The sequence below is a fragment of the Nomia melanderi genome, chromosome 1 (assembly GCF_051020985.1).
Source record: "Nomia melanderi isolate GNS246 chromosome 1, iyNomMela1, whole genome shotgun sequence".
Classification (NCBI taxonomy): Eukaryota; Metazoa; Arthropoda; class Insecta; order Hymenoptera; family Halictidae; genus Nomia; species Nomia melanderi.
The window spans coordinates 28,872,863-28,885,034 of NC_134999.1; the positions used below are offsets into that span (position 1 = coordinate 28,872,863).

At 32.6% G+C, this 12,172-nt stretch overlaps 2 protein-coding genes across 5 annotated transcripts in view; one reads left to right on the forward strand and one right to left on the reverse strand.

Annotated features, from left to right (window-relative positions):
• LOC116428575 (potassium voltage-gated channel protein Shaw) overlaps positions 1–2,185 on the forward strand; it is a 94,084-nt gene extending 91,899 nt beyond the window's left edge. The window contains exon 5 of the mRNA XM_076374428.1: positions 1–2,185. This exon is cut by the window's left edge and continues 27,627 nt beyond it. The gene's annotated coding sequence lies outside the window, so the exon portion shown is untranslated.
• Positions 2,186–2,525: 340 nt separating this feature from the next.
• Positions 2,526–12,172, reverse strand: part of LOC116428623 (uncharacterized) — a 29,630-nt gene continuing 19,983 nt past the window's right edge. For 3 of the 4 annotated variants that reach the window (XM_076373038.1, XM_076373037.1, XM_076373043.1), the window contains 3 exons: positions 11,269–11,371; positions 6,978–7,570; positions 2,526–4,833 (listed from right to left, as the gene is read on the reverse strand). In XM_076373038.1, the coding sequence (XP_076229153.1) occupies positions 4,615–4,833; positions 6,978–7,570; positions 11,269–11,371 (915 nt within the window). In that variant the 3' untranslated portion in view covers positions 2,526–4,614. The remainder of the gene's footprint in view (positions 4,834–6,977; positions 7,571–11,268; positions 11,372–12,172) is intronic. The other variant, XM_076373044.1, reaches the window with a different exon arrangement.

Sequence of the window (12,172 nt, forward strand, 5' to 3'; positions counted from 1 at the left end):
ATCATGATTATCGCTACGTAATTCCATTTATTATTATTGTCATCGTTATTATGATTCTTATTGGCGTTATATTGATTATTACATATCATTAACGGTTATACGGTTTAATGAGACGAAATAAGACGGCGAACGAGGACAGATTAAGGTGATGAGGAGCTCGTAACGTCACGCCGTGTTCTGGACGAGCAACTCGTGTTTCTTTTGAAAATTCGGCGTGACGTCACCTTCATTATTGTATTAATAACATTATAATTTATTCTTGTAACATCATTGTCGTTATCGCTGCGATTCCCGTTATCATCGTCGACGATCGCCGCGGGCGAACGTTCACCGGTTAGACTTCGAGATAGATGGCAGCCCTTTACCCGCCACACTTTACGTCCGACGCCGCCATTTTTATGTGCCACGACGCGCCGTTCGGCGCGCCCGACGTTTCTTGGAACCTGCGACGTCTTTAAAACACATTGTACAATTCTTTTTTTCGTTTGTTAATACGACGCGTGCTTTGAATATTTTGATATAAGTAAGGTACTCGATAATTTTATATCGAACGACTTTGGATAGTATAATTTGGGAAATATGTATTATGGTAGAGGCAGACCCATTCTGATGTTAAAGTATATTTTGGTAGCGACTGCATAATATAGTATAATAACTTACGTAAAGATAAGAGTGAAAAAATATACATTGCTTAGTTTGCCTGTGAAATATGTAAAATGTACTATTTTACAATAATGTTTAATAGTATTTGATTCAAGTAACGTGTATTTTGTTTACTCGAATATGCATTAATATAAATTTACTAAAACGACAAACTTTCAAAATTATTCTAGTAAATAATCCTTTCACTTGATTCATTGTTTGCTTGAATTAGTAAATGCTGTCGTTTACACTTTCTATTTAAAACTTTGGTACTTACTGTGCCATTTTTACTTTTAGATAACAAATGGATACACTTTAACACACTTCTAACAACATATTCACAAGTTACTTTCATTTCAAATGTAGAAACATGTAAATTAAATAAGATGAAAATGATGGTAGAAACAAATAGCTTGAATGCTCAATGTAGCTGCTAATATTAACTATAGTATACGACAATTTCGAAGAAAAGAATTTTTTTAACGTCCCATTTACTATTGTGTGTAATTTCCTGATACCTGCAGCCTGTAGATTTAATCAAAATTTTTCCCTCAACCACGGTTTTTTTTACATTTACTTAGAAAATTAGTAAACCTATGGGAACATTGCTCCTGACCTTATTATTATGTATATCGCAAAATAGTACAAGAACCGTAGCAAATTCTACAACAAAAATTTTCAAATATAGAATCACATGAGTCGACGTTGCAAGTTATTGATCTTATAACTCGATGGCATAAAAGAGACAGTGGCAATAAGCTTAAAAACAAATAAGAGATTCCATAAAATGTAATTCACTAATCACGTTTACCCTTTATGGTTAAAGGAAACTATCTTTTTGTATTTCATATCCCCCAATGTTTATAATTTAGCATTTTCACAATCGTGTTTTTATAAGAGCAACTTATTACCGTTGCCTTTAAATGTAAAGTAACAAAAAAGGATAAAACGATGTGATGAAAAGACCAAAATTTGATGCATCTACGCGCGTTATATACCTGTATATAAAATACCAAATTTTAAATATGTTTGAAAGTTGAAGTTCTTGAATTTGTACATTATAAGAGTGAAAAGTCGTGGGCGTAAAAATACGTAAATAATACGTAAACGCGGCAGATAATTGTTAACAATTATCCGTAAGTTGACGTTCACGTAAAAATGGCCGGTAAAGCATCGAGATAAGACGAGATGATGATTTACGAATCAGTAGATAGTCTCGGTACGGAAACTTTACACGCACGTTCCGTTTGACCGCGCTGTTTCGTGGTCGATGATTATGGCGAGCAATCCAGAGAAATGAAACAAAAATATGAAAATAAGAAGGCGAATTATATATCTATTATTGTATCGAGAGTTGTGCGCTGCGTTTGTGATTTAAACTAGTTCGTTTGTAAATAAAGACTATTTAACTCTTTGACATCGATGTGTTACCAATGAGTTTCAATCTCTACTTTCCCGCTCCACTGAAACACGAACTACTGTTAGAAATATTCAAAAATGCTCGCCGAACTGTAGAACATTCATTGTTTGTTTTATAAATTGATATCAGTTTTGTTTCGTTTGGTATCGTTATTGTCTTTCAAAATCAATTAGAATGTAATTTATCTGTTTTCAAGATGTTTGTTTCTCTTAATATAATTAATTAAGTAATGTTAAATAAAGTTTATTTAAGAGAATCCTAGAAAATACTTCGTTTCATCAACTTTCATCTATGAAATATAGTGAACCAAAGAAACAGTTATAGAATTAACGATACTGAACAAGATTTTTAATAATTTAATGCTTCATTACATACAAGTAAATACTTATACAGTACCGTTGTTAACATTGAAAAAAGGGAATAAAAATTGAATATAAGAAGACACTACTCAATTTCAAACAGTTTTTATTTACAAATAATTATATTTATATAAGAAAAGTCTTTTCGATTGAATTTTTTCCCACTAATTTCTATTTCTATTTCTATTAAATGGGATTTTTAACCCTTAGCGTTTCAGCACATTTTGTAACCGGCTAGTAATTTCAAGGCATTGCTATAGAGCTCCTAATGAAAATTCGAGAACGTTATAGTACATTTCTTATTGATTTTTAATGACTTTTCATTTTCCTTCTCAGGATAAAATTTGCACGTGCAACAAATGCAATAATCTTAGAGTAGTTTTATCAACTTCATTTATTAAAATACTTAGTATTATAAATGGTGCTGTGATGGAGCCTATTGAACGCAGAGGGTTTACATCTTAAAAATGATGCAAATAAAAAGAAGTAATAGAACAAATGTGAAGATAACAATCAAATCGAATCGCGCCAGTTTGTATTTATTTTGTAATGTTCTATATATACAAGGTATTGTGAAATTTGAATGATCTCTATGTAAGTATTTTTTGATATTCTGCATAGTATAAGAAACGAAATGATAAAAAACCCCATTGGAATAATCTTAAGAGCAAATATCATTAATTTATACAAGGTGTATATATATACATAATACAATCGTTGAACCAAGGGTAATAAACAATTATTAATATTATTAATGTATAAAATTTCACTTCAATTGGAGTAAGTCTAAGAGATAGAAAACAGATAAAGTAAGGTAAATATAAAAAACAGTAGAAATATACAAACAAATAAATATATAAAATAAATATAGAATAAAAATTAATATATTCTATCGCATATAAATGAAGTTTGATGGAATAACTTATCAATGACAAGGAAACTTCAGCGATCCGAAAATGTTAATTCTTCTTAAACGTACGAAACTTGAAAATGTAAAGTTAAATATCAGCTGATTGAAGTTATACATAATAGAAACGATTGTACTGTATCTTAGTATGTATTCTCAAACAAAAATTTTAATCTTCACGTAAAAGTCTTTATACCAATAAGTTAATGTCACTCTGTTCAATTTTAAGCTACATTGATAAAAAAAGGTGTAAAACTGTTTCAAAATCCATATTTTGATTCCTGTAATAGTAAAAGTCAATTTTAATTCAATTTCTATTATCGATCTGTTTCTAATTATATAAATTCGCAAAACCATACTGAATGTTTCTTAACCCCTTACCCTATAATATCGCGTCAGGCTTGTAATGAAAATGTTCAACTAAATTATACAAATTTAAATATCATCTATTTTAAAAAAATATAAATTAAATATTTCTTCTCTATTATCGTTAACGTGTAAAGTAAATGTAACGAATGTAAGGTTAAAGTACTTTTATCAAGCACAGTTATGAAAGGAATCATAGTGCAAGGGGTTAAAATAAGAAAGAAAAGCAGAGAAGAGTCACAGAGAAAACTGATAATACTGCTCTCAACGACGGAAATTCACATAGGTAGTACAATGCATTTCTTCTCGGCAAAAAAGTCGATTAATCGGCAGTTTAATAGGAACCCGCGCGATCTACTTATTCAGGCTTCTATTAACCCTTTGCTCTCGTGATGAGGATTTTAAACAAAATCTGAAATTCATAAATCTTATTCGATCCTAGTGAATTCAAATTAAATATTATTCTTCTGTTATCGATTACACCTATCCCTCGATTTACTCTATTTACACGATTTCGCTTTCACACAGTTTGAAGACAACAAATTTAAAAAGAAAATGCTGAAAATAAAAATGCTTGCTGCGTACATATTGCTATAATAAATTTTAAATATTAAAATTTAAGTAAATTTGATGCTATAGAATTTATTGATGACAGAGTAATCGTATCGATTGCAATTACAAAATAAATCGCGAGGCAAGGGGTTAAACTGCGAATGCGGCTATAATGGACTAACCTTTTAAAAATAGAATTGATAAATCACATTTATTGCAAGGACAAATCCCGGCCAGTGTTAAAGTATACTCTTCAAATATTGGTTCAGTTTTAATCGATTGAACAAACAACACGAATGATTTGATTTCCCTGCATGAATTTCAGTTCTTGTTGCATTCCACTTCTAAACTCATTTATCACTGGTCGTTCAGGACACGCAAAGTAATTGCTCGTACATGAGGCACATGCCAATATTGTCCTCCAATGTGGTTCCTGTGTCCTGTCCGGGACCAAAAGCGACTCTTATGCGAAAGGGCGTTGCCCAAGTTTCCACGCGACACTTTCCCTCTTCGTCCAGCTCATTTTGATCGCACAGAGAGTTACCGCAGTGTTCAAGATTGCAAATCCCTGCCTCGTTATTCCCAGGCTGTAACAGGGAAATTTCAACACTTTATTCGATAAGAATATTTCTTAAACTGCAATTATTAAGTTGAACAGAAAGTTTTGTTACAGTGAATTTGAAGGAAAAGTAAGTATTCATTTAAATAAAATAACTTATTTATTAATCTAAAATACAACACTTCGTTTCCTTACCTCTCAGACCTATATAAACAAAAGGTACCGAGAAAAGGATGAAGCCTTTGAAGCAACTTTATGAGTTCATAAGAATTTTCTGACGCTTTCTGTTCAACTTAATGTAATACTGTTCTTAGCAAAAGTAAGGATTTTATATTTTATATTAACTTGTAAGAAAGTGGAAAGTAGTGGTTTATAGATTTCTAAGAAGGTTGGTAAAAAGAGTAACTTATTTGTAACATAATTGTAAAGAAATATTTTTCTTCTTACTTTTCTATGGAATATTTAAAGTTTATACCAATTTATTATACTATAAAGCAGTAAGGACACTATCATGTATTATCTTATCGTTAGTCTTAAACAGTAGTTTTTAAGGATTAATAATAACTTAATTAGATAAATACATAAAAATGCACTGACTGTATGCTTAGATAAAAAATGCACTTGGAGCAACAATTCAAAATAAAGTTTAAAAATTTAACCTCAAAACAATAACTTACAAAAATTATAAGACGATCTCAAATTTCGGATCGATAATATATAAGATACAGAGATTAAGTTAATTTTTCATAATTGTATAAGTATTAATAATAAGTATACAATCAAGAAATTAATAAACATAGATTATATAAGCTTACAAATTCAATACATAATTGAAATGCAATAAAAATGACACGTCAACTTTGTCAACGCCATTTGTTCCAATCAAATATTTTACAATTAATTATTAATACGATTAATAGGTACCAAAAAATTATATTACTTGAAAATTATTTCTACTTTTAACGAAATGTAATGAATTTATATTGAAGGTAAAATAATTTAGTATGATGTTATAGATGATATCCACTTAAATGTGTTATAAAAATATATGGGCACCTATAATCTTTATTACAGTTATTATTAGTTAAATGTCTTTATTATACAGATGAGTATTTTTATGCGTCACATATATGGTTACAAATGTATTCCTTCATAGAAGATAAGGCGCACACAGCCGAAAGACTATTATTAAAACGTAGACCCTTCCAGGCGCAGATAAAAAAACTGGTTCGTCTCATCTTTCGGCATCTAGATCATAATTTTTCGCATTGCAGAGCTTGCACCGGCTCGCATTATGCATATTGCCTCTGGAGCTTTGTTCGTGGTTATGAAAAATGGACAAAGTTAAGAAAGGAAAGCAACATTTGGACCACCACCATATTTCATCACACGAATATTACTTTTATAATTTAAGTTTTAATGCACCGAATGGAAGTAATTGTATTCAGCTACGAAACATTTTACAATTATTTCGCACCAACTTCTTAGCCAGGTAAATACTAGTGTTACCGTCGGCGTTGAAACTTGGAAGAGTTATTCTTACAGAATTTAAAACGAAGAATAGAATAGATAATGTCCTCCACAATTTCAGCTTGTAGTTCTCCATAATTAATTTATAAATCTCCAAACAAAAGTAGAAAATATAAAAATATTGATGCAAGATGAATTTTCTATCTACTTCAAATACCACTTAAATCTCCCTAATAAATAAATATATTTTACAATAATTCCCCCAAAGAATTCTCATAAACGTTTAAATTGAATACACATATTTAAAAACTGAAAAATTCCACTTCAAAATTAACTTTCCCAAAGATCGAAGCGACAGATAAAATGACTTCGAAATTCACACTCGGTACACAAAAATGACCAAAAACCTGCTATTAGTTACTAGAATGAAAAAATACCCATATCGAACAATGTTATTCATCAAGACACTCCCTCCCTATTTCCCCAAAGTTCCTTAAAGTCGCAACTTATCGACCATCGATTACCTCAGAATTTACCTGGGAATGTTATTTCCCGGCTGACACAGATCAACAGTCTCCCCCGAAGTGACTGAACTTCAAACCGTCGGACTCCGGGTAATCCTATTACCGCGTAAAAGGAAGAAAAACTTCGACTTCCCTCCAATATTTACTAGCACCCCCGCAAATAAACCACAAATACTACCGTAATAAATTCCTCGAAGTCACAAGGGATGAGCACTCTGTTCCTGCAGCGTTCTTGCCCATAGGACGTGGCGGCAGCCTCTGCTTCTTGTTCCATCAGATTCGTCGCGTTCATTGACGCGCCAGCAGCTTCCTGGTTCGCGGGATCCGCTCCTGATCCTTCGATATCCGCGTCGACATCGTTCACGGAGCTCGCGTTATCGCTCGTATTTTGCGCGACCGTGTTCCCCGCTGTGTTCTCAGCGACGCTGGACGCGTTGGCGTTCGTGTTGTTCGAGTCGATAATCTGCATCCTGGGTGGACCAATCCGAAATGAGTCCGAGGTGCAAGGCGTGTAGGAGATTCCGCACATTCCCTTCTCTTGGCGGATGCAAAGCAGATAATCTTGGTCGGCCAGGAATCTGCCGTTCGACAAATAGTTGAGCGTCTTCAGGGTGCCGTTGTTGCCCTGAAAATACTGGAGGCAACCGGTAGGCGCGCGCTGTTCGAACGCCAGCTGGACGATCCGTATCTCCCACATGCGGGACTGCAGCCTATTCGGCAGTTTGATGTCCAGCGTCAACGGCTCATCATCCGCGTCGACGTCCACGTACACTGGAAAAAGACGAGGTAAATGTCTAAATGAGTCGCTTCCTCATCGATTTCAATGATCTTAAATTATGTTGCCTAGAACGCCGTTCTGAACAACTTTTTCCTATACATATAGTAGGCGGTCTCTTTTATTTTTCAACGTCGACGTTGAGATATATTGTGAAGGTCATTGTTCCGTGTATCTAACAATTGAAATTTCTTAGCTGACTATCGGTTCAAACATTTCGAAGCATTAAAATTTCACATTAAGCTCAAATCTTCCGCCTTCACATTTATTTATTGATATTGTTTCTTACTGTATGTACACATCAGTTTCATTTAGATAATAGTGGTAGCTATTAGTGGAGCCAGTTTTTACAGGGCGGAGATGCAACGCCCCTTAGGTACGAACCTACCTCTATTATCTAAATGAAACTAATTGCTATATATTGTATGAAACAATTTTAGTAAGCGAAGGAAAACATATACGATACATATTTGTGCGTATAACTTGAAAACTAAAAGAGATCGATCAATGTATACATAGAAAAAGGTTATTCAAAATGATGCCTTGACAACATGTTTCAAGATTATTTTGATTATTGTGGAGCGTGTTCATCCAAATATCTACCACATATTTTTGTGGTATATATATGGAAAAAAGTTACTCAGAATAACGCCCGTGACAATGCATTTCGGTGTTACTGAAATCGGTAAGGAGGTGACTCATCTAGACATTTACCAAAGACGATCGGGACGGATCAGTGCGTTAGGAAGATCGATTGGTCAGGAAACGTCAGATTTTTCTGACGGCTAACTCGGACCTCGGGAACTCTCTGGAAAGTATCGTCTTCCAATACTCGCTGAACTTTGTATTCTTTCTTTTGCTCGTGTACCTGCCTGCTGCTTTTTACCCCCTGTCTCTAGTTAAGGTCTGGCCGCGGGAGATTGATTGTTCTGCACTTCTTTTCGCCGGGGAAACATTATTGCGGAGATTTTAATCGCGAGTTACGGAGTTCCCCGCCGAAGACTTATCGCGCGGATTTAGTTTAATAATTTTAGATTGCGACGGTTTAATGTGCATGGAGGGGAATTGGGGAGACGGGAACTGCCGGGAAAGTGGAATCAGCTTTCGAAGTTGCGCGAGGTACTGTTCTTCTTTTAATCTTTCTATTAAAATGATGTATAGTATACTGGTGTTGTTAAGTTTTTGGTAGGATTGTCGGTGGACATTTTCAAATTTTGGTTAAATAGAATAAAATGTGATGAACGTTCTTGTGTAATGTATTTCTGGTAGTATATGGAAAGTAGACTATTATTTTGAGTTAATGTCTCTTCTAATAGAAGTTTTATTGCAGTTTTAGTGTACAACCTTGAAATTATAGATTCATAACCAAAATTGAACATCCAGACCTTTAGATTGAGGACTAGGTATGTTATTCAACTGAAAAATTTTAAATAGACTTTTATAATACGACCATTTATCTCATTTTTATAACCTACCATTTTGTAATATACAATTGTAGAATAATCTTTAATAGTACTAACTATTATTATAGTTAGTAATACTAGTTAGTACATAGTAATACTAATTATATTAGTAATCTTCAAATTTCACGTGCATAATATTCATAAATTCTTAAATTTACTACAACTAATTAATTAATTTATCATTTCTATTATATTTCAGCAATAACATGTAAGAATAACTTTGTCACCTAAATATATTTGATCGCAACAAATATTTAGAACAAAATATACTGTTAGCATAATTATGATGTAATATCCTGCAATTTTGAGGTAGTTTTCAGATGTACGATGCAGTGGAAAAGGGTTAGGTACGTATGTATATAGGCTTAGCTAGCAGAGGCCCAGGACCATAGTGTGCACCAGCCCCAGTGACGAATGCATTTTCCCATAACGTCAAGGATGGCTTGGCAACAACGACGAAGATTACCATACTCGGTAATGTTAACGAAAGTATGCATAGAATGAGAATTTTTCTAATATGCGAGAAATGAGCAGCGTAGGTTAAAAAGTTGGGGTCGTGATCAAGAGTCGGGTAGTCAAGTGTTGAAAGTCAAGAGTCATGGCTGAGCGTTGTTATTGGGAGAAGCTATAGTCGAGTTGTTTATTAGTTGTAGTTTACAGGTATTAGTTGAAATCGCATATAACTTTAAGACACATTATATAGATAAAATTTTATTATTTTACATTCAAATAAATTTATTTTACACCATATCCTGCACAATGACTAGTTATATTATACTCAATATTATTTGCAATATCTTCAAAATTATATTATTTCACTAATGATTTTGAGTAATAAGTAAGTTCTGTCACACATTGAAGAATTAATGAACAATATAGGTTTAACAAACTTATTTATAATATATGAAAATATTAGAAATATTCGAAAAGAAACGACAGATTAATTAGTAGAATGTTTTCAGCCTATGTAAAGTGTGTAAAGCGAGAAAAAGGACTAATTTATGATTCGACATAAAGACGTCTATATAACCCACTATTTTTATAATAGATGTTTACTTGTAATATATAAAAATCTAGAACAGGAAAAAATTCAAATTTAATGGAGGAAAGAGGCATTCAAGGAAGATTATACACTTCCTCGATTACATATGCTAATGTGATCCCGGGTACTTTTCCATTATCCTTCATATCCTTTTTACGGTTATTAATACAATTCGTCCTAACGTGGACTGGAAAGACGAGAGCGCATGAATATAATAAATCCTTAAAACCCTTCTTATATTCTTTCATGCGAGATGCAGTTTTCGTGAATTCATACTTTCTGACGTATATGCTCCTATAAAATTCAGGTTCTATAATATAATAAAAAAGTCCGATACGATATGAAAGATATTGTGTGAGACCCGTTCACGTAGCATACATTTTATTTCCTGCTTTTTAAGGATTCTAAGTAAATACATATTATTATGTAAAAATTCATTAACATTAACCATATCAGCACTTTTCCTACTGTAATCAGTCAAGTATCAGACTACAAAATAAAGGTGAACGAGTTAGGTAACAACTTTTTTTCAGTGGAAACAAAACAAAAATTTTAACAAAAATGTAATGAACGAAAGAGAAGGCAGAATTGTAAACCCGGTTATTTGACCGGTTCTTAGTACGGTTAATATTAACATTACGTTATTCAATGCAAAAGTCGTAGAAGGAAAATTATAAGATATTTCAATAAATATGTAATCTATTAAAACATGCTGCAAGCAAATCTTAGCGTATCTGTCCTCATCAAATTCCTCGCGTTGCAAGCAAAATTATTCTACACTTAGTTACTGGGTACAATGTAATATTAAAAAAAGTTCGAAGGAAAGTTAATATGTTTATTCTATAGAATAATGTCTAACAGAAAACTGCAAAACATGAGCTTGGAAATTTGAATGAAAATACATACAATTCCTCAGAAATATTCTTATCTAAAATTACATGTTGCTCGTATCATAGAACCCCGATCTTAGCGTATAACTTACACAAACAATTTGGTGTTTATCCTGACCTATATTTCTCCAAAATTATACATCACAGAGAATATATCCCTTAAATTTTTTAGCAACAACTGATCGTTAAAATTTGAATTATTAGTAAGTATATTCCTGGTTATATTACGTCAGATTCATATTTCAGCCTTCTATGATGTACGAAATGGTTAACGAAGTTAGAAGTGTTGCAATACTTACAATGTTGGCCGCTGTTCCAGCCGCACATTTGAAATACGCTCCTGCCATTTCTGATTTCCATGATATCTTCGTCACATACGCCCGTCCTAGCGTTAGGTTGACCCTACGACGATCGATAAGTCTCTTGAATGAACAAGCCGTACAGTAAATGCGGGCGATTTTTATCAGTAGACCGATACATATGTGTACAACTATGTAGCATTCGAACGACTGGAGGAACTTGTAAATAGTGACCACTGTTTGAAACATTAATGAGTCTGTGAATTTAATGGTTCATCAATCAATCAACAGTTATCTGGAGAAAATTCTGCACGTCACTTTAGTTTATGTTCTTCAAATAATAAATACAATTTCAAAATTTCATCAAAAAATTTGATGAAAATATAGGTAGGTATTTACTTGTGAAAAATAAATTGTGTCTACGGAAGGAATGTTACGTGTTCCAGACTTTTAGGAAAATCATATTAGAAAATCTCTAACGATTAAATGAATTCTGGCGTGTCTTGATTAGTACCTTACGATTGTGACATTATCAATGGCAATATTTTATTTAATTCATAATTTAATTATATTAATTGATATGAGAATATGGTACCTATGTCTAATTGGAAAAGTATTTCATGTATAGAATAATTGTTAAAATTTTGGAAAATATAAAATTGTACATTGTTTGATAATATTCGTAATTATAAAACCTGATTTACTTTGGTTAATCACTATTTACTGTGCTATGTACAATAATTGTCGAAACTCCACTTCTTCGATAACTTTAAAATCTACCAGATAATAAACAGTCTCTATTACATAATAAAGTACATTAATTCAAATATAATAATTAATACATCGGCTAATTTTCATGGAGTTTGATATTTGTTTACATAATATTTCTTTGTATAAGGATAAC